Source organism: Lissotriton helveticus, chromosome 3_1, assembly GCF_964261635.1.
Source record: "Lissotriton helveticus chromosome 3_1, aLisHel1.1, whole genome shotgun sequence".
NCBI classification, from domain to species: Eukaryota; Metazoa; Chordata; class Amphibia; order Caudata; family Salamandridae; genus Lissotriton; species Lissotriton helveticus.
Window position 1 is genome coordinate 132,042,206 of NC_136061.1, and position 25,967 is coordinate 132,068,172.

Here is a 25,967-nt window from a genome sequence, read left to right on the forward strand (position 1 = left end):
GTGGAGCAGTTAAACAAAATGGGACAGGGATTGGAGATGACCTTTACCATAAATATAGCATTATCATGCATGTTTTTTTTTTACAATGAAAATTGTTGTAAAGGTATGTGTTGTAAAGGCATTTTTGTGGTAAAGGTTATGCGTGGCAATGGCATTCGCATTGTAATGCATGCGTGGTAAAGGCATGCGTTGCAACGGAATGCGTTGTAGCGTCATATAACCCCCATTCATCTACCACCTCTGACCACAGAGGAGCTATGGGTGTACGGTGTACTCCACGGGCTTCCACCATCAATGCTCTTTCTTCGGCACGAGCCGAATAGACATCTTTAACCGACGTTTCCACTTTGGCCCCCACCGCTGATTTCCAGGCCATGTGCCTCCTGGCCAGGACCAGTGCTAAGTCAAGGAACCTGTTCCCTACCTTCTTGGGTGGAGGCTTAGGGAAGGCGTCCAAGATGATGATGTTGAGGGTGCTTGTGACCAATCTATTCAGTGTACTATTAAGCTTGAGGATGACCTCATCCAAGAATCTGGAGAGCCCTGGGCAGTCCCATGTCATCTGCCCATAGTCGGCATCAGGCGCCAGGCAGCAGTGGCATCCCATACCGGCAATGGTCCTGATTCTGTGTGGCGTCAAGTACATCCTAAGCGTATAATTATATTGGATGTACTTGAGGCAGGAGTTACGGGAGACTTTCTAGGGGTATGCCTCCCCCAATTCGGCACCCCGCCCCTGGGACACTGCCCAGCTGGCCCACAAGGCATCTAATGGTAACCTGGCCAGGCTGCTTAACACATTGTAGAATCAAATGACTGCCAGAGCCCATTATCAACAGGAGTTTAAGGACACCATGTGGTTGAGGTTCGATCTCACATGTGCCCCAAAGGTCATGGAATGTGCACGGCAGAGCTTCATATGTGATAAACTGCCCCAGGGGCAAGCCGATCTGCTCTGATAGTTCCCCAAGTGGGATTAGGTGGCTGGCGTGGAAGCAGTCATTCACAGACACTATCCCAGTCTCTAGCTAATGGCTCAGCTGCCCTGCTGTGAAGAAAGTTAGGGGATCACAGTGAGGTAACCTCACCAATGGAAGCTCAGGGGCTTATGGTGTTGACCTCCCTGACCATTTCAGGCCTCCCCGCCACCAGTACAATCTTGTGGACAGGAGTATGCTCGGGCAAAGAATTTAAAAAGCAGGACAAAGCAGTTTGGTCAACAACATCCCATGGTTGGGCTTAAGCCTATCGGGCCAATCTGTGCTAAACTGACCACATCTATCCACCTGGCGACCCACTGGACTTCTATAGCCAAGAAACAGAATTCAAAATTTGGCACCCTCAGTGGAGGGGATATGGAGGGTGTCAAGTGAAAACCCTGTGGCGGCTGTCAACCCTGATGAGCTCTTGAGGGGGAGTGATCAGCTGCTTGTACCAAGGTGTGGCACATTGACAGGGAGGTTCACAATGAAACAGAGGACCCTGGGAAGCATAATCCCTATTGAGAGCTCTATACGCGCCACAATGGGCAGCTTGAGTTGCTGCCAAAAGGGTACAGAAGAAGGGAGTGATTGGTGTGTCTTCCCTTGTTTTCCCCTCGTTCAAATCTGGAAGGTCGTGAAAGTTCTGTATGCCCATATACTTAAACGTACATGGCACCCAAAGTAAATCCAGGGGGCTTGAGGTGGGTCTTGGGACTCCCTCAAATACTGAAAATACGCAGGTTTTGCCTCTGTTCACTCGGATGCCCGAAAATAAGCCAAAGTCCTCCAGGAGCCGCAGCACCTGGGTTTATCGTTCTGTAGGTAGATGAATAAATTGTCTGCATAGAGGGAGATAACATGCTACATGTCCTCCACCGCGATGCTTCACCAAGCGCCATCAGCTCAGAACCACTCCGTGGCTCGATGGCAATGGCAAACAGCAGAGGTGACAGTGGGGAACCCCGGTGTGTGCCTCGAAGCACTTCATAAGGCTCAGAGATCCTTTATCTCATCTGACCCCGTGCCATCAGGTGGGTTTACAGCAGACGTACTCATTTAGCATCCAACCCATTTGTTGTATGGTGATCTCTAAGAAGTCCCACCGTGTTGAAGGCTTTCTCAAGGTCTAACGACATTATCATGGCAAACAAATTGGCAGCCAGATCCTGGTTATAAAGGACGGTATGGACCAGACATGGAATAAGGGATGTATTGTGGGATGGCATGTACCCGTTTTATCTGTGTGGATCAGGTCCTGCATATGGGGCAACAACTGTGCGGCGAACACATTACTAAGTTATTTAACATCAGTCTTCAGCATTAAAAGGGGTTGGAAGTCAAAGACTGTCACGTCTGGGGACCCGGGCTTGGGCAAGGGCACCACCAAGGCCTCCCTAGTCGTGGCCGGAAGCAGCCCGGTCTCATACACTTCAGCATACATCTCCTCGCATTCTGGCACCAACAGACCTTCAAATCCTGCGTAGAATTCCGAGTGGAGTTCGGCGGGGCCTCGGAATTTACCCCATTAGCACTTCTAATTTCCTGGGCAGTGACCATGCCATCCAGCACATCACCTACTTCTGCAGGGAGACAATGAAGGGCTAGGTGGTCCACAAACTGGCCACAAGTAGGCCGGCCTCAAGACGTTGACATAGTGAAACATAATAATCTCAAAACGCCCAACTGATATTCTGTAGGGAAAAGAGGGATACCCCAGCAGGAGTCAGTATGCGAGTGATGCCGTACTAGACAGACCGGTATCCTTACTGATTTCCCCTCTTCCTCATGCGCCTGATTCATAGTCCTTATAATCGTGCAACCTGAGTCGATTCAGTGCCACATTGTAGTTTTCCCAGAGGGCTAAAGGGTCAGGGCCCTGCGTATTATCCTGCTCATGAAGAGCAGCTTCCAGACTCGTGATTTCCCTCTCAAGGTCCTCGCTTATTCCCACCAATTGACCCAGGCAATGTACCCTAATCACCACTTAGAAGGCTTACCATTCCATTCGCTGACACGACTCTAGCCCGGGCGGGGTTCGTAGCAAGTATTGGGTTACTTGCTCCTCTAAGGAGACCCAGAATGTGGCATCTGCTATACCCGCTGGATGCAGCGTCCAAGTAGTTATTATAGAGGCCTCCTCAGTCTGCTGGAGTGTCAACAGGAGTGGGCTATGGTCCGACAGGGTGCAACCACGATTTTCTGAGTGAGTGACAGTATACTTACTTTCTCTTTCTTTTTCTCTCACTTTCCTCCTCCAAATACACCTGCATAAGTCTACCTAAACATATGTAACATTTGCATTCCTCTTCTGAACACTACCATTTGCCTAGGTATACACAATCAGCCACTGCCGGCATTCCTGCTCTGGACACAGTTACCCATCACCATTTACAAAGACAAGATCTTTGCCAATCATCCTTCCTCTGGATATACTCCATGTGTAATGTCACACACACAAACTCTTCCTCATATTTCTCCTTTGAGTACATCTACACACAACCTATCTCTGCCATATTCTTCCTCTGAATACACTTTCCCAGATACACACATAGCCTCTCCCTGGAAGGAAACACTGGAATATACACACCTTTGTTCAGGTAAACACATAAATCCTCTGGAAGGCATTGATCTACTGGACAAATTCCTGTGCCCAGTCAGGAAGATGCAGTTTCTGACATGCATTCTTTATCTGGATTTACTTTCCGGTACACATTTACACATAGGTGTCATAAATATTAGGAGACCCAAATATTTAGATATTTAAGGCTAAAACACACCTTTGGAAATACATACCTAAACATTAGGGCATCCAGGATATGCGCCCTTTGGAGATTAGGATATACTCTAATTCACTTTCTAGTGAAACTATATCCATTATTTAGAACACATTAGATAATAATTTCCTTGAAGAAAATCAGGAATCAGTGGGAATCTGACATGAGATTATTGCAGGATTAAGAGTGTGTGGAGGAGCTTTGGTAACTAAATGTGGTGGTGATCTGGTCAGGATTAAGATAGGTACAGATACAAACAATACTTTACATCTACAACATGAATCTAACATAAGCCCTTTTGGAAAACCTGGTGCTAACGAGGAGGTGGGCCAGTAGGTCCTCTTATTCACATTACATGGTGCTGCCCCATGCTCAAAAAACTTTGGGATGATGTCACAGTTTTTCTGCCTGACATTAAACCAATACCAATGAAATTGAGATCCAAATAATCGGTTAGGCATTTTGGATGATGATTACATTTCTGTTACAAGGGTTTGATGGCAGCCATGCATGTATTTGCTAGATTATTGGGCAGCCAGCTGTTACCTTGCTTTGATACCTGAAAGGACAATACAGACTGCTGCATGCTGACTGAGAAGGTTTTTAGGACAGCCAGGGTTGCTCCCATAAGTCTGCAGAGACGTTGGGAAGATGGCATAGCTAGTATCTGAAAGAAACACGTAGTGATAGATTCCTTACGTTACAATTACCCCCAGGCAACAGACTGGATCCGGAAAGTTATCGTCAGCAGTACCCCTTCGCGTCGGAAGGTGGCGGTGTGCGGCTCCACGTCCGTCATTGGCGTCGTGGTTGCCGATATGATGTTGCGGCAGCTACTTAGACGCCTCCCTCGCGCGCTGACGTCAGTTCTTTCTTTTTTCGCACCAGCAAGCGCACATCCGGGAAGAGCAAGTACCCCTAGTCACTTTTTGATTGAGCTTTTTCGAGGCCTTGTGTCTCAATTCTTTGGAGTCGATCGACTCCTGGTGTCGTAGGGATGCCCGGCGTCAAGAACTGTGGGGACTTTCACCACATGATGTCGGTGAAGGACCCACACAGCGTGTGTCTCTACTGCCTGGGGCGCGACCACGACTCCAAGTCGTGCCCGACTGCCGGGCCATGGCGCCCAAGACTTTGCGGGAGCAGTCCTGAAAGTTGCTGGAAGTCCGGCAGTCGGCAACCGCGCTGCTCAAGGTCCCAGTCCCATGGGAGGTCGAGGGACCGGTCGTGAAGCCGTCACCATCGTTCCTCTAGAACTAAGTCTTCGCACTCGGGGTCAGGTAAGTCGTAGCAGTCCAAGAAGCGTTGTCGCTCTTCGACTTCCCCTCACCAGTCGCGCGACATGGCTGACGGTGTGGGTGGTGCCACCCCCGCGGCTCCGGCGGAGCCTGTGATATCGCCGTCAGCCTACCAGCCTTTTCCGGGTCCGTCCGCGACGCCTGCTCAGGTGCAAGAGCTTCTTGCTGTCATGGCCCAACTCTTTGGGCAGTCTAGCCCTGCCGGTGCGCCTGTGGGCCCCGTAGGCCCGACTGGCAGTCCTGTCCTTCCAATGCCGTCGGCTTCGGCGCCGCAATTGGCATCGGACCCGGCGCCGCAGGACCTCCCTGGATCCGGGCTTGGATCCCAGGCGATGCCGGTTGACCTCATAACACCACCGGTGTCGACCCCTCCTCTGGCACCACTTCCGACGTCGTCCGGTGCTACCGCCAACGTCAGCCCCAGTTTCAGCCCAGACACAGCTCGACGCCAATTCTGACGCTGATGAGGCCTTTCTACCCCTAGGTCCGTCCTCCTTATTTTCAGCCTGTTTTGCAAACTTAGGAGGAAGGGAAGGACTGGGAGAGGTCTGAGGACCTTCTCACACAAAAGTATGATTATGATCCAGACTGGGCAGAGCTTTTGGGGGATGCCAGCGGTCTTGACACCTCACCTGACATTGGCATGCTGTCTCCTCCTACCGTGGCTACGGAAGAGGGAGCAAGTTACGCAGTGGTGTTGCGTAGGGCGGCCGAGGCCCTCCACCTCGAACTTCATACAGTGGCCATCAGGACTAACCTCCTTACAGAAGTGCTTCAGTCGACAGCGACCTCTTCGAAGCCCTTGCTGCCTTTTAATGACGCACTTTCGGACTTATTTTGGGCACTTGATCCAGGCCCAGAACAGGGTCTCCTGTGGACATGAATGTGGGCAGACGCCATCGCCCGGCCCCGGGTGACCCCCTCTTTCTCGCCCAACACCCCACTCCTGAGAGCTTGGCTGTCCAAGCCTCTGCTTCACGGAGCGTGTTCCCTTCCGCACCTCCAGATAGGGAATCCAAGAAGCTGGAGCAGCTTGGGAAGAAGCTGTTTTCATCTGCCAGCTTAGGGCTGCGGTCAGTGAACACGGCATGCCTCTTGGCCCGTTATTCCCACTCTGTGTGGGACACTGTTGCGCAGGTGCAGCCCACTGTCCAGAGGAGGCCCAGACAGTATTCTCCCAAGCTACAACAGCTGGGAGATACGCAGCTAAGTTCACCATTCGTTGTGGGCTTGATACCGCCGGCTCGCTGGGCAGTGCGGTTTCCACGACGGTGGCGCTTCGCCTGGCTGAGAACAACTGGCTTCCAGAACACTCTGATGGACATGACCTTTGATGGCATTCGCCTTTTCGGCCTTAAGGCAGATAGTGCGCTGGAGCGCCGTAAGGACTCACCGGCTACGACCAAGTCCTTGGCCCTGTCGGCCACTCGCCATCCTCAGCCTTCTGCTTTTCGCTCCTTTTGTGGCCACGGAAGGGGTGCCCCAACACATTCATTCGAGAGCCACAGGACGGCGCAGCAACAACCTCAGCACGGACGTGAGAACCGCCGATGAGGTTTTGGGGGCCAGCGGGCGGGTCAGTCCACCTCTACCCCCGCATCCACTTCCAAGCCTTCCTAGTTCAAACTGTCAGGCCCATCAGATGCCAGTGGGTGGCACAATACGCCATCTTCTCTCCCACTGGCGCAACATCACCTCAGACAGGTGGGTGCTGCAAATAGTCCAAAGGGGCTACTCCCTCCCATTCGAGACTGCCACTCCACCTCAATACCACTGCATGTCGGGAGACCATCTTGCGCTTCTTCAGCAGGAAGTCACGGCCCCCTTGGCCAAGGGGGCCATCGAGCGTGTTCCTGGGCCAGAAGTAGGTCGGGGTTGTTATTCCCACTACTTTCTGGTCCCTAAGAAGGACAAGGGCCTGCGTCCTATTTTGACCTCAGGAACGTCAACCGCTTCCTCCAGAAGGAAAAGTTCAAGATGCTGTTGCTAGCTCAGGTCTTGTCTGCCCTCGATCTTGGAGACTGGATGGTAGCATTGGACTTGTAGGACGCATATTTCCACATCCCCGTCCTGTTGTAATGCCAGAAACCAGTCCTCGGAAGCTTGTTTCTGGTCCAGGGAAGACATGGTTCGGCAGTTCGGGCTGGACTGTTCCCATGAGGCACAGGGTCAGACTGATTTGCATATAGCCATGTCTGAACTGGGGTGGCAGAGTGGGCTAATGAACGGTGATAGATCAAACCCAGATCTTTTGACTGGGTGTGAGTGTTTGATTGGTTCAGATGCTCCGTCCATCACCACCCCCTTTTGTACCGCTTTGGCCGCCATAAGTGTGGCAGGGTATGCTCAGACGTGAGTCCCTTGCTCACTTTGCCACTGGATTCAAGCAAGCCGGGCTGAAGACTGCTGTAATGCCAGAAACCGGTCCTCGGAAGCTTGTTTCCGGTCCAGGGAAGACATGGCTTGGCAGTTCGGGCTGGACTGTTCCCATGAGGCACAGGGTCAGACTGATTTGCATATAGCCATGTCTGAACTGGGGTGGCAGAGTGGGCTAAAGAACGGTGATGGATCAAACCCAGATCTTTTGACTGGGTGTGAGTGTTTGATTGGTTCAGATGCTCCGTCCATCACCACCCCCTTTTGTACCGCTTTGGCCGCCATAAGTGTGGCAGGGTATGCTCAGACGTGAGTCCCTTGCTCACTTTGCCACTGGATTCAAGCAAGCCGGGCTGAAGACGGCTGTAATGCCAGAAACCGGTCCTCGGAAGCTTGTTTACGGTCCAGGGAAGACATGGCTTGGCAGTTCGGGCTGGACTGTTCCCATGAGGCACAGGGTCAGACTGATTTGCATATAGCCATGTCTGAACTGGGGTGGCAGAGTGGGCTAAAGAACGGTGATGGATCAAACCCAGATCTTTTGACTGGGTGTGAGTGTTTGATTGGTTCAGATGCTCCGTCCATCACCACCCCCTTTTGTACCGCTTTGGCCGCCATAAGTGTGGCAGGGTATGCTCAGACGTGAGTCCCTTGCTCACTTTGCCACTGGATTCAAGCAAGCCGGGCTGAAGACGGCTGTAATGCCAGAAACCGGTCCTCGGAAGCTTGTTTCCAGTCCAGGGAAGACATGGCTTGGCAGTTCGGGCTGGACTGTTCCCATGAGGCACAGGGTAAGACTGATTTGCATATAGCCATATCTGAACTGGGGTGGCAGAGTGGGCTAAAGAACGGTGATGGATCAAACCCAGATCTTTTGACTGGGTGTGAGTGTTTGATTGGTTCAGATGCTCCGTCCATCACCACCCCCTTTTGTACCGCTTTGGCCGCCATAAGTGTGGCAGGGTATGCTCAGACGTGAGTCCCTTGCTCACTTTGCCACTGGATTCAAGCAAGCCGGGCTGAAGACGGCTGTAATGCCAGAAACCGGTCCTCGGAAGCTTGTTTACGGTCCAGGGAAGACATGGCTTGGCAGTTCGGGCTGGACTGTTCCCATGAGGCACAGGGTCAGACTGATTTGCATATAGCCATGTCTGAACTGGGGTGGCAGAGTGGGCTAAAGAACGGTGATGGATCAAACCCAGATCTTTTGACTGGGTGAGTGTTTGATTGGTTCAGATGCTCCGTCCATCACCACCACCTTTTGTACCACATCTTCCCTCCCACTGGCGCAACATTACCTCAGACAGGTGGGTGCTGCAAATAGTCCAAAGGGTCTACTCCCTCCCATTCGAGACTGCCACTCCACCTCAATACCACTGCATGTCGGGAGACCATCTTGCGCTTCTTCAGCAGGAAGTCAGGGCCCCCTTGACCAAGGGGGCCATCAAGCGTGTTCCTGGGCCAGAAGTAGGTCGGGGTTGTTATTCCCACTACTTTCTGGTCCCTTAGAAGGACAAGGGCCTGCGTCCTATTTTGACCTCAGGAACGTCAACCGCTTCCTCCAGAAGGAAAAGTTCAAGATGCTGTTGCTAGCTCAGGTCTTGTCTGCCCTCGATCCTGGAGACTGGATGGTAGCGTTGGACTTGCAGGACGCATATTTCCACATCCCTGTCCTGCCGGCCCACCGGCGTTACCTGTGGTTCACGGTAGGCTACGAGCACTTTCAGTTTACAGTGCTCGATTTTGGCTCCTCGGGTGTTCACAAAAGTGATGGCAGTCGCAGCTCATCTGCGCCGATCAAGGGTTCCAGTCTTCCCCTATCTCGAAGACTGGTTGTTGAAGGCGGCCTCGTCCCAGGCAGTCGTATCCACTCCAGACTACGGCCGACCTCCTACATTTGCTGAGGTTCTCCATCAATGTACCGAAGCCACACCTGAATCCCTCTCAGAAGCTCCTCTTCATCGGAGCGGTTCTGGACTCGGTGTGGTTTCGGGTTTATCCTCCCGAGCAGCGAATCCGGGATATTCAGGCTATGATTTCGATCTTTCGGCCTCTATCCTGGGTTTCGGTCAGGGTGAACCTCTGACTCCTGGGTCTGATGGCCTCCTGCATCCTGCTAGTAGATCATGCAGGATGGCATATACGCGCTCTGCAGTGGGACCTAAAGTTCGAGTGGGCACAGCATCAGGGCAACCTGTCCAATTAGGTCCAGATCTCTGAGGGCACTGCACGACAATTGCAGTGGTGGCTCACGAATCGCGATTGGGTCAATGGCATATCCCTTTTCCTTCCCTGTGAGAAGTTGGCCTGATGTGCAGTGTTCACTATTCTAGTGATCACTATATATCAGTCCAAACAACCCTTATTGATGATTGGTTGTAAGTCAACCTTATAGACCAGCTATCCTAGTAGCATGGATACGAGCAGTCTAAGGCTAAGACTCTAGAGGGCGTGTTAAGCCAGCTGTTTTACCATCACATTACCCCTTGAACACCCAGTGAAAGGACACCACACAAGTGTTATGAAAATAAACAGCGTATTTATTAGAATCACAACAACCCTGTACTCTTTATGAGGACAGGGTGCTAGGCACACAACAAAACTCTTACGAAAATACTTAAGTTAGCACGTTATACACAAATGCCCGAGGGGCACGAAAAACCATATATTCTAAAAGTGGAATGCGAAATTACTAGCAGGTAAGTACAGTACTAATAGGCTTTGGAATCGCTAGGACTTGACTAGGGAATCGTTAGATTACTTCTAGGAGACCTAGGGGACTCGGGTGCAGAGTGTGCACTCTCACGCGGGATGCGGGACAAAGTCTATGGAGGCTAGTAAAGGCAAAGTTAGTGTTCACGGGCGAACCCGACCTGGTAGGAAGAAAACGACAGTGGATCCTGACCCTAGGATAGTGAGGCTATGCTGGGACACCGAAGTGCCGAAGGTACCTAGCCCAGGGGCTGCAGCTGCATAGGTCTGAAAAGACGTCGGGGATCTCGTTGCCGGACCAGGAGCCTGGAAGGAAGAAGTTGCTGGCAGGCGACCAGTGAAGAAAAGTTCGATGGATCCAAGCCTGGATCGAGGAAGAAGAAAACCTGAAAGCAGAGGGGACCAAGTTCTTGAATCACTAGCCAGTGATTAAGTGGGCACCAGGATGGCACCGGGCGAAGTCACCGCAGTCAGGTGAGTGGGCGCTGCTGGGCTCTGCAGTCTCTCGGACCAGGAGGCGTTGTCGGCGACCAGGATGGAGGTGCGAGCTGTCCCACGAAGGTTCTTGCTGTCGACGTCGCTGGACCCAGGATTGGGCAACAAGTCTTGGCAAATGCAAGGCCCACGCGGTGGACCTAAAATGGCGTCTTAGCCGGACCAGGAGGGTCCAGGGTACTTCTCCGATGGAGGGAAGCAAGGGCCAGTCTGGAGCAACCAGACTAGCAGCAGTGATGTCGTCGGGCGTCATTCAGAAGGCCACAAGCCAGCGGGCTAGTAGCCAAACAACGCGGTGAGCAGCAAAAAGCAGAAGGGCCCCACGCAGATCGTGGAGATGCTGGGAGGCTGCACTTCGGTGCTGGAGCTGCTCAGGGTCGGGGCTTCTCGGACCCCAAAGCACTCACCAGGAAATTACTCGGCGGGCTTGCTGGAAAGAAGTCGTGCAGTCTTGAAGATGGCCGGTCCCTCGAGGTCTCCTCACACCCACGAATCTCAGCGTGACTGATGATGTAGGTAGAGGTCAGAGGTGCCAGGGAAGCCGGTTCTCGTCGAGCTGGGCAGTCTTGATCCGGAGGAGAGACTTGCAGCAGACCGCAGTGTTCTTAAGATGGTGCCTGCGGATGCAGGGTGACTACTCCTTAGTCACAAGGGAGAAATCTTAGGAAGAAGTCTTGAGTTCCTTTCGTGGAAAGTAGTTTCAGGATTCAAAGATGATCTGATTTGGAAGGGGGCCAGTTCCTACCTTTATCCTGTAAAAAGGGGCTGGCACGCGACTAAGTCCTGCCCTAGGGGTGGGACTAGGAGGGGGGTGGTTACACCCACTTCCTTGGCGGGCTTTTCCCCAGCACAGGGTCTGGAGTGACCCTGGAACTGGTTCCAGCCAGCCTATGCACAGTGAGCACCGGGGTGCCACGTGCAGTCACCTTCCTCTAAAGCCCTGCCTACCTACAATACACAAAACCCTGTCTGGGACGGTGCTGGCACCGCCCCTGGCAGGAAACCCTTTGTCCTTATCTCCTGCTCTGGGAGGACTCCCAGCAGCAGGAGGGCAGACTTGTGTCTCGGTGGCAGCATCCATTTTGTGGAGCTGAGGCTCTGTTCGACTTTAACCGGGGTTAGGGGTTACATACATGTTGTGTCCCTCTAGAAGGGTGGAATGCTAACCCCGTCGCCAGAATTGGCGAGGGGTTAGTATTCCAATTCGTATGACACCTTACTCGACATGTTTTGATAAAGCGATACCAGAGTTGGCATATAACCGCGAGGATTATAATGCACTTAAGAGTATATGGTATGCGATATCATGGAAACGGCTAAGGGATGGATCCCGAAAGCCGCAGACAGGCTCAGCTCATGCCAGAGCACCATCTCACACGATTCCAAGCACTCTGCCTTCAGGATTGTTAAGGCCTGCCATAGGAGTGACTGATAGGAGATCTGTGTGTCCATTTTTAGGGTTAGATATAGGTATACTATATCTAAAGCAAAGGGTGATTACACCACCTTGCCCCAGCTGTCAAGCAGCCAGTTGTGTCAGATTTGGATGGCCAGCCAGGGGTGGCATAATACATGCTGCAGCCCCTGGTAGGCCCTGGGTACACCTATGCCCTGGGTACCTAAGGTACACTGTACAGGGACTGGTAAGGTGACTCAGTATCCAATTTAGATATGTACCTAAGGTACATGGAATCCATTTTACAGAGAGAGCAGTAGGCCTGGGGTCCTGAATAGCAGGGCCCCAGGTCAACTAAGTCAGAAAACCAGCAAAACACCAGGCAAAAAGTTGGGGGCAACCATAGTCAGGGATCTACCTTCCTACATTCCCCATATGGAGCACACAGTTGTGATGGACGCGTCCCTCATGGGATGGGGTGGCCACATGGGAGAGGCGGAGATCAGAGGCCTCTGGTCTCCGGCGGAGTCCGGGCTCCACATCAACCTTCTGGAGCTTCGGGCGATCCGGCTTGCACTGAAGGCATTCCTTCCCTCTGTCCGGGGAAGAGTGGTGCAGGTATTCACGGACAACACATTACTATGTGGTACTGCAACCAACAGGGCGGGGTGAGGTCGTGGACACTGTCAGGAGGCTCTGCGCCTCTGGACTTGGCTGGAACACCAGGGCATTTCCCTGGTGGTTCAACACCTGGCAGGTCCGCCAGGGCGGACGAACTCAGTCGATGGTGCGTGATGGATCACGAATTACATCTTAACTCGGATGTGGCGCAAGGTCTCTTTCAGCAGTGGGGCGAGCCTTAGTTAGATCTATTCGCCACCGAAGAAAACGCGCAATGTCATTAGTTCTGCGTGTATGAATTTCCAAAGAGGCACTCGCTAGGCGACACTTTTCGTCGCGAGTGGAGTTGCGGTCTACTATACGCCTTTCCACCTATACCACTTCTACCCAGAGTGCTGAAGAAGATCAAGCGCGACCGGGCCCAAGTCAATCTTGTGGCTCCAGACTGGGCTCGAAGAGTATGGTATCCAGAGCTACTTAGCATGGCCATCGATCCCCCGATTCAACTGCCTCTTCGGGAGGATCTTCTGTCGCAGCACTAGGGGGCGGTCCTCCACCCGAACCTGTCCAGCCTCCACCTCCTTGCGTGGAGATCGAGTGGCGGCAGTGGACATCTTTTGACCTGCCTTCGAAGTTTGTAATGTAATCTTGGCGGCCAGGCGGCTGTCCACTAAGACAGTATACGCATGCAGGTGGAATACGTTTGTGGCATGGTGCACAGCAAAGGCTGTGGATCCCCTTTCTGTCCCTCCTTTAGAGGTCCTTCTATTCGTACTTTCTTTGGCCCAGCAGGGCTCTGCTCTGGGCACTATCAAGGGCTATCTTCTCAGCCATTGCAGCCTTTTTACGGCTTCCAGATCAGCCTTCCCTTTTCAAGTCCCCTGTTGCAAGTAGATTCTTAAAAGGCATTATTCATCTTTTCCCTCCCGTTCCTTTCATAATGCCTCAGTGGGACTTGAAACTGGTTCTGACAATTCTGATGTGTGCTCCCTTTGAGCCACTTTCCAACTGTCCTCTTCGTCTTCTCACTTTATGGACTGCTTTCCTGGTTGCCATCACCTCTGCCAGAAGAGTGAGTGAGTGAGCTCCAGGCTCTTTCTTCGAAACCTCTTTTTCTCTCTGTCCATCCGGACATAGTTGTTCTAAGGACTCATCCATCTTTTCTGCCAAAGGTTGTCACTGCCTTTCACATCGGGCAGACCATCACTTTGCCCACTTTCTTTCTGCCTCTGCATCCCTCGAAAGAGGAAGAAAGGCTCCACCGTCTGGACCCAAAACGTGCGCTCTCATCCTACCTGAACCGCACTCAACAGTTCCGTGTGGATGACCAGCTCTTTGGTGGCTACGTAGGCACCAAGAAAGGTCGGGCTGTGCACAAGCGGACCGTCTCTCGGTGGGTCGTTCTGTACATAAAGACTTGTTATTCTTTGGCTGAAAAGGAGCCCATTCAGGGTGACTACAGCCACTACTGCTTTGGGACGGGGCGTTCCCTTGCATGACATCTGTCTGGCAGCTACGTGGGCCTCACTGCACACATTTACCAAGCATTACTGCAAAGACAGCCAAGTCCAGAGAGACTGCTTCTTTGGCCATTCTGTTCTCCAGGACTTTCTGGTGTGCTCTTGGTTTGCAGACCCACCACCGGTGTTGGTATTGCTGGGGTGTCTATTCTAAGGTAAGAAATCTATCACTACGAGTTTCTTTCAGATGCACAAGTTACTTACCTACGGTAACGATATAGCTGTAAGAAACATTAGTAGTGATAGATTTCTTACCGTCTCACCCATCCTCCCCGTACTGCAAACTGATTTTTCAGGTTGGGGTCATCCCTTTCAGGGCCCTAGTTTCAAGGCATCAGTGGTCAGTATCTTGCATGGCTCTGTGTTCCTGGCGCGGAAAGTCGTGTACAGAACAGACGTCAGCGCGCGAGGGCCTCGTCTAAGTAGCTGCTGCAAAGTCATCTCGGCGACCACGATGCCAACAACGGATGCGGAGCAGCACGACGCCACCTTCTGACGTGCATGGGTACTGCTGATGAAAACTTTGCGGATCCAGTCTGATGCCTGGGGTAATTCTAAGGTAAAGAATCTATCACTACTAATATTTCTTACAGATATATCGTTACTGAAGGTAAGTAACTTGTGCATTGCTTTATCTGAGTCTAAAGAGCCTATGTCATGAATCTCCAATCACCCGTTATTCTGGCTAGTCTCCTTGTGCCCTACATACATACCCGCCAGCTGCGCTCCATGGACCAGCATCTGGCGGTTGTTCCTCGGGTCAACACCATCCGTGCGGCGCATTTTCCCGCTGTGCGCTGCATTTTTAAAAAACCCGCAGTTCATGACGAGCTCAGCTCGTCATGAGCGTACGAGAGGTGTACCTCATGACGAGCTGAGCTCTTCATGAGTGTCGAAGGGGTTAAGAGTGTACGGCTGGAGGGCGCTCCTTCTGCGTTCTCGCTCCAAAGCTTTGGAACTCCCTCCCTGTGAATATCAGAAGCATCTAAAATCATTAACTTATCCACAAAGCCATTGGAACGTATCTCTTTCCTGCATTACTGATCTTTTTGTGTGCCACCCGGTCTGCCTATGACAGTGGCATTTTAGTGCTGGGACGCCCCTTTGCTGGGGCAGCTGTGTGCTCTATAAAATGAATAACATAACATATGTGTATCTAGCTATCATTACAACATGACTCCTCTGTGGCAGTTCTCTCGTACCTGTCCTGAGCATATACTGTTAAATCATTCAAAAGACAGGATTCGTGCCTGAGGATTTGTAACATTATTAGAAGCTTTTTTGTTAACAAATTAGAGGCCAGATGCACACTTTGTAACTCACTGTGAGAGGTACCTGATCTTGGATATTGCTATCCAGTTTGAAAAAACTAGTGAATAATATTTTTGTATGTTTTAACAAAAAGGTTAAGTCACAGCTACTCAGCAAAAGATCTTTGTGAATCGGGCCTCTGGAGGTTTGAGTTTGTGTGTGTTCCTGGTGAGGCACAGCCCTGCCACATATTACTCCCATGAATATACTTGCCTGTGCCCAGTTAACAACAAACCACATTCACGCCCACACACTCACACCTCAAAAATAAATGTGCAGTCACACACCCTTACCTGTAGAAAATGGCATGGATGGCGCATGCCTCGGAAATGTCCCATTTGCACTCAGAAAGCGTTTTTCCCTGAGATTTCATCTTCCAGGACCGAGCTCAGGTAGGGAATAATGGCTGTTCCAGGCAATAAAAGAACAGCAGTCATATGAGCGTTAATGGTTAATTCGTTCCAGAGGTGTAGTCGTAGCAGCAGAAGGATCTTGTGTAAATGCTACAAAGATATTTACAATTTCACTGGGTTATCACCATAAGGCAGCAAAGACATGTGGTGTCTGCAGTAACTGCTTTACCATCTGCCTTTTCCTTTAAAGAAAAAATTCATCCTAACAATTTTGACAATTAAGACTAAAATGTGTGTTGCTCTTAATTAAGGGGAATGGCCAATAGTATAGGCCATGCTTATACACTAATCATACAGCAGATGGCAAACCCAAACTTGTGTTGAAGAATGTCAGGGAACACACCACTACAGGGCATAAGCACAACAGGATTCTCAAGTTGAAGGTCAACATATTTGGTGTGGGCCAGGAACAGGTGTACAGCCTGTAGCCGTGAAAGTAGAGGCGGTCACTCTTCAATATTCGATGAATGTTGAACTTACTCCAACCCTCACCAAAGCCCTGCACAGTTTGACTGTTTATTGTTCCCACCGTGCACACTTTACACTCATTTCAATGCCTTACATGTGGGAAGAGTAGAGACACATAAAAAGATTGTGTGACTGTTGGCATGCCCAATACGGTTGGCACATTATCCTGTTGCTTCATGTGTGAGTCCAAAGTCTGCCCACCACTATTGGAAGTACATCGTAAGTGCCCAGATTATACCCAGTGTCACTTGGCTAATCACCATGGCCGGCCTCTCTCTCTGTATCATTTGGCATTCGATGGCAAAAGCTATTAGATCTTTAGACCTTGTTTTCTGCAGCCACAATATAGGTGAAGTGTAATCCAGGCGGCTCCCACCATTTCTCTGCCCTGATGGCAAGCAATCTACTAGTACTGGACTCGCTTTTAGAAGTAGAGAAACTCACATAGTACAATCGGCCTTAAAAGGTAGAAGCAAGTCCCGAACACCCTCACATGGCCACATCAACTAACCTGCACCACCTCATCAGATGACGTCTGTCCCAGTTTGTCACTGACATACACTGCATTTTTCTCACCCTCCTCTCTACTCACTTAGCCCAACCTCGGAGTTATGAACCAAATCCTACTTCTCTTTTAAACTGCGTCGGACGGGATTGTGACTCCAGGGGAATGGGGTTATCTCTGCCCTAGCCTTTTATTTTAATTTGGTTGACTGGCGAACAGATTCTGGGAGGGCAACAGTTTTCATCTGTTAATGTCAAGAAAATCTTGTTAAGAAACTCGGGGCCTCAGTTTTGCAGAGCCCGGTAAACATTGTAGGCGATTCTGTTCTGCCACACTGTAATATATATAGCTTTCATTTTCTGCACGCGCTTCACGTGCTCCTCACTGTAGAATTGTTTCCACACTGTAGAATTGTTTCCATGATATTGACTGCATGCGCACACGTCTAGTTAGCTGCGCATGCTGTCTAGTTATCTTTTCAACTGTGCCTTATTGAAATGTGCATCCTCGTGCATGTAACCTCTTCTCTGTTGTAGAAGCGGTTTTCTCAAACAGATTCTGCTTCGACTACAGAGAGGAAGGACGCACTCCCACGATATCTTGTTTCTTGTATGAATAAACTACAAAGGACTTACCAGCTTGATTTCCTCGAATCATTTATATCAAAGAAAACTCCCACATTACACACACTTAACAAAAACGCTTCCCATTCTTACTTGTGTACCTTCTGTATCGTTCGTGGTTTTTTTCCCCTCACACTTAATCTGTCTTCTATCTGGAGAAATTATTTCTAATTTTCAAACAGGAAATTGCATCAGAAGACGACAGAGGTCAATGTGTTAGTCCCCGTCTTAAAATACGTTTTTGGGAAGTTTTATATAGGGGAAGGTATCAGAGCGCTTTACGTGAGCACCAGCTGTGTTACAGACGGACACATTCATTGTGGTAGGCACGGGAAGATGAAGCGATTTGCCCAGAATCACAGGATGTTGAGTGTCCCTGCCGAGGCGCGAACACGGTTTCCCAGCTTCGAAGTCGGCCGTTATGCCACATGCTCTCTCCTCAATTGAAAATAAGGCTAACATCTATTATGTTTCACCAATAAAGAATGCTACTTTTCACTGTGCACCTCCACTGTTGTAATTGATGGAGTAGTTTCTGTCCTGTAACTCCAGTTCTGTAGTAGGGGTATCTCTGTTATAGTCATAATCTAGTGAATAGTCCCGCCCATATGCGTGGACCCCGGAGCAATCAAAAATAATCTCTTACAGTGTCAAAAAATGCAGAAATGCATAGACACTTAAGAGAGAATTTAAAGACAGATAATGCAGCCAAAAAGGCTACACTGTCCAGTACTTCAACTAGAAATTCCACCACAAAATCCACAAAACAGCAAAGCCTGTACAGATTTCCCTTGCTTAACAGCAAAATCCCTCAGGAATGATAGAGAGAAGAACCTGGACAGACAAGCCCCATAGACTGCCATTATGTGGCTTAAATAGGATACTGTGCCTTTAAGGAACCTTCCAGAACCTTCTCCCAGTATCCCAGAATGCATAGCAGGTCCAACTTAGTTTCAGTTCTTTTTGAAGGCGTAAACAACGCCAGACCTGTAGCATTATGTACCTGAACAAATCTCCACCGGGGAGGCGGGAGGGCGCTTATGACTATAACAGAGATACCCCTACTACAGAACTGGAGTTACAGGACAGAAACTACTCCTTCTGTAGTAGGGAATCTCTGTGTATAGTCATAATCTAGTGAATAGAATGGCAAGCCCATCCCCACATCAAGCGGCGGTGGAGAATATGAAAATCACGCCACTATTGTGCGAACAAATTCCGCAGCGAAGCCTGCCCAACCTGAGCGTCTGCCCTGGCATCGGTGTCCAGGCAGTAATGCTTAGCAAAGGTATGGACCGACTTCCAAGTGGCCGCCTTGCAGATCTCTGCAAAGGGAACATTACGAAGCATAGCTGTCGTAGCAGCTTTGCCTCTGGTGGAATGAGCCTTAGGCTTACCCCCTAAGGTCTTATTAGCTTTGCAGTAACACAATTGTATGCAGGACACAATCCACCTCGAGATGGACTGCTTGGAGGTAGCAAGACCTGTCCTGACTGAGCCATAATTAATGAACAATTGGTCTGACCTACGAATATCTTTAGTCTTATCAAGATAAAACTTCAGCACCCTCCTCACATCCAGGGAATGTAAAGACCTTTCCGCTGGAGATGACGGATTCTGAAAGAACGTAGGCAAAGTGATAGTCTGATTGATATGAAAATCAGAAACAACCTTGGGAAGAAATTTAGGGTGAGTACGCATAACAACCTTAGCAGCATGAAACACAGTATAAGGTTCTTGGCAACACAATGCCTGAATCTCACTCACCCTGCGGGCCGATGTAATGGCCACGAGGAACGCCGCCTTCCAGGACAGGTGCTGCAACGAAGCCTTATGAATGGGTTCAAAAGGCTCCTTCATCAATCTGGACAGCACCACATTCAAGTCCCACGAAGGCGAAGGAAGCCTGACAGGAGGGAACACCTTCTTCAAGCCTTCCAAAAAATCTTTGATCACAGGGATCTGGAAGAAGGAAGTCTGTGAAGGGCCTTTCCTGTAGGCAGTCAAAGCAGCCAGATGAACCTTAATGGAATGGACATTAAGGCCCGACTGCGCCAGATGCAGCAGATACGGAAGGATGACATCTTCCTTGCATGTCGTAGGGTGATAGTTCTTAGACTTGCACCAGATGCAAAACCTCTTCCACTTGTAAGCATAAGAAGTCCTAGTGGAAGGTCACTTAGCCTCCTTCAGTATGTCCATACAATCTTCTGGGAGATTCAGATGGCCATATTGCACTATTTCAGGAGCCATGCCTCCAAACTCAAAGACGAGAGGTTGGGGTGTACCATCCGCCCCCCGAACTTCGTGAGAAGGTCCGGCCTGCACGGCAGCTTCATGTGAGGAAGGAGAGAGCGGTGAAGCAGGTCCGTGAACCACCACTGTCTGGGCCATTCCGGGGCAACCAGGATCATCCGCGCCCTGGACTGGGACAGCTTGATGAGAACCGCCGGAATCAGGGGAATTGGTGGAAAAGCGTACAGAAAGCTGTTCGACCAGTTGATCCATAACGCGTTCCCCAGCGTCCCCTGCTGGTAGTACCTGGCGGCGAAGCCTCGGCATTTGCTGTTTTCGGCGGTGGCGAACAGATCCACGTCTGGAGTTCCCCACCTTGCGAAGACTTCTCCTAGTACTTCGTCGTTTAAGACCCATTCGTGGTTTTCTTGAATGAGTCTGCTCAGTTCGTCTGCCTGAACATTCTGCACACCTGGCAGATGGGTGGCCGTTATAGACAGTCCTCGAGCCAGAAGCCAGTGCCAGATCGCCTGCGCCTCCTGCGACAGAGTGCGCGATCTCGAGCCCCCCTGCTTGTTGAGGTAATACATCGTTGTCGTGTTGTCCGTCTGAACAAGCAGAGAGTTGGTCTGAAAGGACGGGTGAAAAGCCTTCAGTGCCAAGTGCACAGCCCTGAGTTCCAGGAAATTGATGTGGTACGTGGCCTCCATCTGGGACCACGTCCCTTGAATTTGTAGGTCTCCGGAGTGCGCTCCCCAACCCTGGAGAGAAGCATCCGTCACGATAGTCTGTGTGGGAATGTCCTTGTGGAAGGGAACCCCTCTGAGGAGATTCTCCTTCGAGCACCACCACTTCAAAGACTGAAGAGCATGCAGAGACATTCGTATCTTGTCGACCCAAGATCCTCTCCTCTGGTCCCATTGATCCTCCAAGCACTCCTGTAGCGGTCTCATGTGCAGCCGCGCATGTGGCGTCAGGAAGATACACGAGGCCATCGATCCCAGCAGAGAAGACACCGTCCTCACCGTCGTGGACGGAGTAGACATGAGAGCCTGAGCCTTCCGAAGGAGTGATAAACGTCGCTCTTCCGAAGGAGACACGCTTGCCGACAGTGTATTGATGGAGGCTCCCAAGTACTGGATGCACTGGACGGGAATCGGGACCGACTTGGACATGTTGATGTGCAACCCCAGCTTGTTCAAAAGAACGCACGTCTTCTGGAAGTGTGCTTGAGCTTCCGAGAAGGAGGAGGCCTTGATCAACCAATCGTCCAGGTACGGGTAGACAAACATCTTGTTCTTCCGCAGGTGTGCCGCTACCACTGCCATGCATTTCGAGAATGTCCTGGGTGCAGACTTCAGTCCGAAGGGCAGCACCGTGTACTGATAGTGATTGGTGCCGACTTGAAAACGCAGAAACTTCCTGTGTTTGCATGCAATGGGCACGTGGAAGTATGCGTCCTGTAGATCTATAGCACACATCCAATCTCCTCGTTGCAGCTGAGGGTAGATTTGATGCAACGACAGCATGCAAAACTTTTCTCTGCGAATCCACTTGTTTGCCTGTCGCAAATCCAGAATGGGCCTGAACTCGTTTTTGTCCTTCTTGCGGACAAGAAAGAACCGAGAGTAAAGACCTCTTCCTCTTTGAGACAGAGGTACGTCTTCTATCGCCCTTTTCCTTAGCAGAATGCCTGCCTCCGCCTGAAGCTCGCGCAGTTGATACTGCGAGCTGACGGGAGGAATCGATGGAGGAGGGCTGGTGAAACGCAGACTGTATCCATTGCAAACAATATTCAGCACCCACTTGTCCTGAGTAATTTTTCTCCACTCTGCCAGAAAAAATTGAACGCTTCCCCCCACCGGAGCGGGTAACGGACGAGGGGGAAGTAACAGCTCAGGGTCGAGGCCCGGCCGGGCCCTTGGAAGCGGTAGAGGACTGCTGTCTACCTCTACCCCCCTGGCGTTTCTGGAAGGGCCGTCTGTACTGCTGCTGCTGTTGCTGCTGCTGATGTTGTCCGGCAGACTGCCCTCTTCCACGACCCTGCGACCCGAACCGCCGTTGAAACTGGCGGTAGGGTTTCTTCTCCTTGGGCTTCTCCAAGCCCACCGCCGTCAGGGTCTCCGCCTCGGCCTTCATCCTGGCCATCTCGTCATTCGCGTGTTTTCCGAAGAGGGTATCTCCGGAAAACGGGAGATTCGCCACACGTTGTTGTGCTTCTGGCTTAAGAGACGTCAACCGGAGCCAAGCATAGCGCCTCTGGTTAATCCAGTGGCAGTATCCGTGCGCAGACAGCAAGGAAATATCCGCCGCGGCGCTAATGGCCTGGTTAGAGACCAGCATCCCCTCCTGGACGATCTCCATGAAGTCCTCTTTGCGGTCTCGAGGAACGAGGTCCGCAAACTGCTCCATTGAGTCCCACAGTGCACGGTCGTATCGTCCCAACAAAGCCGAGTCACTGGCAGCCTTCATTGACGAGGAGGATGTACCACACGCTTTTCGCCCAGCAGAGTCGATCCAGCGGCTCTCCTTGTCCGGAGGCACCGTGGACGCAGGGGAGGTGGCATGAAGCTTCCGGGCCGCCGTCACAATGACCGAATCCGGCGCCGGGTCCTTTCTCAAGAAGGCTGGGTCCGAGTCCGGAGCTCTGTATTTCTTGAGGAGCCTGGAAGGCGCAGACTTCACAACCGCCGGCGTCAGGAAAAGCTGTTCAGCCGGCTCGAGGAGCCCCGGCACCAGAGGCAGTAGGGGGCGAGACAGGTGTTTCTTGTGTAACGTCTCAAAGATGACAGAAGTCGAAGGCGTAGGCGCTTCAACTTTGATCCCCAACTTCGCCGCTCCGTGCAGGAGAACCTCTTGGAATGTGCCGATATCGTCGATCGGGGACACCCTAGTCTCCGGCGAATCAGACAGCGTGGGCGAGTAAGAACAGGTCCCAGATGAGCGTGACCTGGACCGACGCCTCCTATGGCGATGCCTGGATCTCGATGAAGATCCGCGGCCACTCCTGGACTTGTCCCGTCTCCCCGAGCGAGACCTCGATCTCTTGGGCCTGGGACGGTCCGCCGGCCTCCCCGGTTCCGGAGTCCGAGGCTTCGGCTTGGACTTAGGAGTCTTCTTCGGCGGCGTCGGAAACTTGGGCATCGACACCGCCCGCGGTGGAACCGGGGGTGGGGGAGTCACTGGAAGCGGGGCCTGCGGAGCCGGTCGAGCAGGCAATGCAGGGGGGGTCGGAGCCTTCGGAGGCGGACCCCTTGGCAAAGGAGGCAGTGAAGGAGGCGCCGAAGGCTTCTTCGGGGTATATACCTCGGAATACGCCGTTCCCGGCGAGCCATCATCCTGTCCGGAATGTGGGGAGCCCCCCACAGTCCTGGGCCTGTCTTTTCGACCTCCTGACGCCGAAGATCGGTGCCCAGACGGCGAGCCTGGGTCCCTAGACGTCGAACGGCCCTTCGGCGTCGACCGCCTCTCACTCCTCGACGTCGAACGGTGTCGACGTCTCGACGTCGACCCCGACCAGATGGACGAGCCACGGAATCTCGACGACGGGCGATGGTGCCTCGACGGCGACCTCGACCTCTCCGGACGTCTCGACGTCGACCTGGATCGTCTCGACGTCGACCCCTTGGAACGTTTCGACGTCGATCTCTTAGAATGTCTCGACGTCGACGTCTTCCGCGCCGGAGACTTCTTCCGTCTCGACGGCGGCCTCGACGACGAGGATCCCCTCGACGACGATGTCCTCGACGGCGAACGGCGGTGTCGCCTCGACGGCGAGCGCCGACGCCGGGTCCTCCGATGTCGATCACTCGACGCCGACGGCGAGGAGATCGACACCGGCTTCGACGGCGGCCGGAACACGTCCCTCGACGTCGACGGGCGACGTTTTCTCAACCCAGAGCCCTGGGGAGACCGGGAACTGGCCGTGGACCTTCCCCTCGACGTCGTGGTCAGCGCAACTGACCCCGACGGAGATCTTGGGCGCGGGCTGGACTTCCTGCCCCTGGGGAGCCCCCCAGAGGCCTCAGCATGGGCAGAAGGAGCCCCTCCTGACCCACCTCGTGCCTTCAATCTTCTTTCTTCAAGTCCCTGAAGTCTGATTTTACGCCTGTCCTTCAGGGTCCTTCCAGAGAAGCCTCTACAGATCACACACTCCTCAGGGATGTGGGAAGAGGGAAGGCAGAGGATACAGACCTCATGGGGGTCTGACTTGGCCTTCTTCCTGGAGCACTCCGGGCATTTGTCAAATAATGCTGGCATTATGTAAAAGAGTGCAGGAATCCAAGAAGAAAGACACTAAAGTACTTTGAAAGCACCAAAAATCGAATTTAGTGTAAAAACACCAACAAAACCCTTGAAAAGGGAGAGCTCAATGCTCCAGGGTCCTGCTTGCAGGAGCCGGAAAAAAGAACTGGAACTAAGTTGGACCTGCTATGCATTCTGGGATACTGGGAGAAGGTTCTGGAAGGTTCCTTAAAGGCACAGTATCCTATTTAAGCCACATAATGGCAGCCTATGGGGCTTGTCTGTCCAGGTTCTTCTCTCTATCATTCCTGAGGGATTTTGCTGTTAAGCAAGGGAAATCTGTACAGGCTTTGCTGTTTTGTTGATTTTGTGGTGGAATTTCTAGTTGAAGTACTGGACAGTGTAGCCTTTTTGGCTGCATTATCTGTCTTTAAATTCTCTCCTAAGTGTCTATGCATTTCTGCATTTTTTGACACTGTAAGAGATTATTTTTGATTGCTCCGGGGTCCACGCATATGGGCGGGACTATTCACTAGATTATGACTATACACAGAGATCCCCTACTACAGAACTACACTTCATATTGCACTCGTGTGCTCCTATGACGTCACTTCTTTGAGTTGGGGTTTGAAAACAATTCCAAAGTGAAGGACAATCAAAGTACTGAAAATGCTTACTAAATAGTTTGTAATAAGACCAGTGAAAACGGGATCGATACAAAGACATTTTAATAGGAAAATTATGCATTGGGTTAAACAGTAATGGAAATGAAAAACATTTTATTTCTGTAAAAGCTTTTTGTTTTGATAACATTTTATCCGCTAATTCAATACTTTTATTTTTATGAATATTTTTGATTTGATCAGTTATTTGGTCTGCCAATAAATATGGAATGCTTTGTTGTTTCAAAAAGTCAAACAGGAAATTGGAAATGCAAATTGTGGAATTCTTACAAACCGTTAAACCAATCAGATTAAATTAGAATAAAGTAAAGCAGACATTGAAGAATAATGGATGTGTGGCATTGACAAATTCCACGCACCTTTCTTAAAAGTGCAAAGTTCCCAGGCGACTTTACTAAATTTAAGAGACTAGTAACAAAATAAAATAATTACCATTCATTTGCTTATCTCCACAGGAGAAACAAAGATGAGAAAGATAGCTAATGTAGTTAATCGAATAAGTTAATTACAAGTTTCTCTCATAGATCAGTCTTCGATCCAGTCTTCGGCTTGCTGGTACTGATAGCACAACGAAAACTCAAGTTATCAGATGCTGAATCTGGTGTGTTTCCCATTCTGGAACAAAACGAAAAATACTAATAAAGTTGCAAGTCCAACCTCCACCTCAATGAAAGCAAAGACGTACATCAGATGGGCCATTTGCCTTCATGTGAGAATCAGAAAGACTCTATGCCCTGTAACCATCATTGTAGACACGTGCGGCATGCATTAGTGAAGTGCCCAGTGGGGTACTGCACATGACTATACAGTATGACAGAACAGTGCCTTTAAACCACAGGGGGTATTGTATAATTATGGAAAGGGTGCGATTATTTGTCAGTGTGCATTGTCCACTCAATCCCCGTTTCGTTAAAACGGGTTATGGGCAGGACCAAAACCTAACTACATTGTCATACAATCGAGCCCCTCTTGTGTATTGAGATGCGCACATACAGAAAATGTCCGCAAAACGTCTATACAAACACAACAACCCTCCGTTAGTTTGGTATTTTAGAACACATAAAAATATACAGAAAGTTATTTTTTTTAAACATAGAAGACTAAACAGGAACATCTTGTCACAACTCCCAACCTCATATTTTTTGTTCCTTTAGGAGTTACATATCAGAAGTTGAAATCAGACCAAAAACATGTTTGATGTGTCATTGTGAATCACTTTGTTAAGGACATACTTCCATTAAGTACATCGAGCTCAATGACGGATGAGCATCAATAAAGGGTAGCAGTTAATGGCACTATTAAAACTGTA

At 50.7% G+C, this 25,967-nt stretch overlaps 1 protein-coding gene across 6 annotated transcripts in view; it reads right to left on the minus strand.

The window, feature by feature from the left end:
- Positions 1–25,967, minus strand: part of SUMF2 (sulfatase modifying factor 2) — a 292,583-nt gene that overhangs the window by 146,171 nt on the left and 120,445 nt on the right. Inside the window, exon 9 of one of the 6 annotated variants that reach the window (XM_078679389.1) lies at positions 15,780–15,892. The exons of 4 other annotated variants lie outside the window; for them this stretch is intronic. In XM_078679389.1, coding sequence (XP_078535515.1) covers positions 15,856–15,892 — 37 coding nt within the window. In that variant the 3' untranslated portion in view covers positions 15,780–15,855. Of the gene's footprint in view, positions 1–15,779; positions 15,893–24,686; positions 25,274–25,967 lie in introns of those variants that run through there. One more of the 6 variants, XM_078679385.1, reaches the window with a different exon arrangement.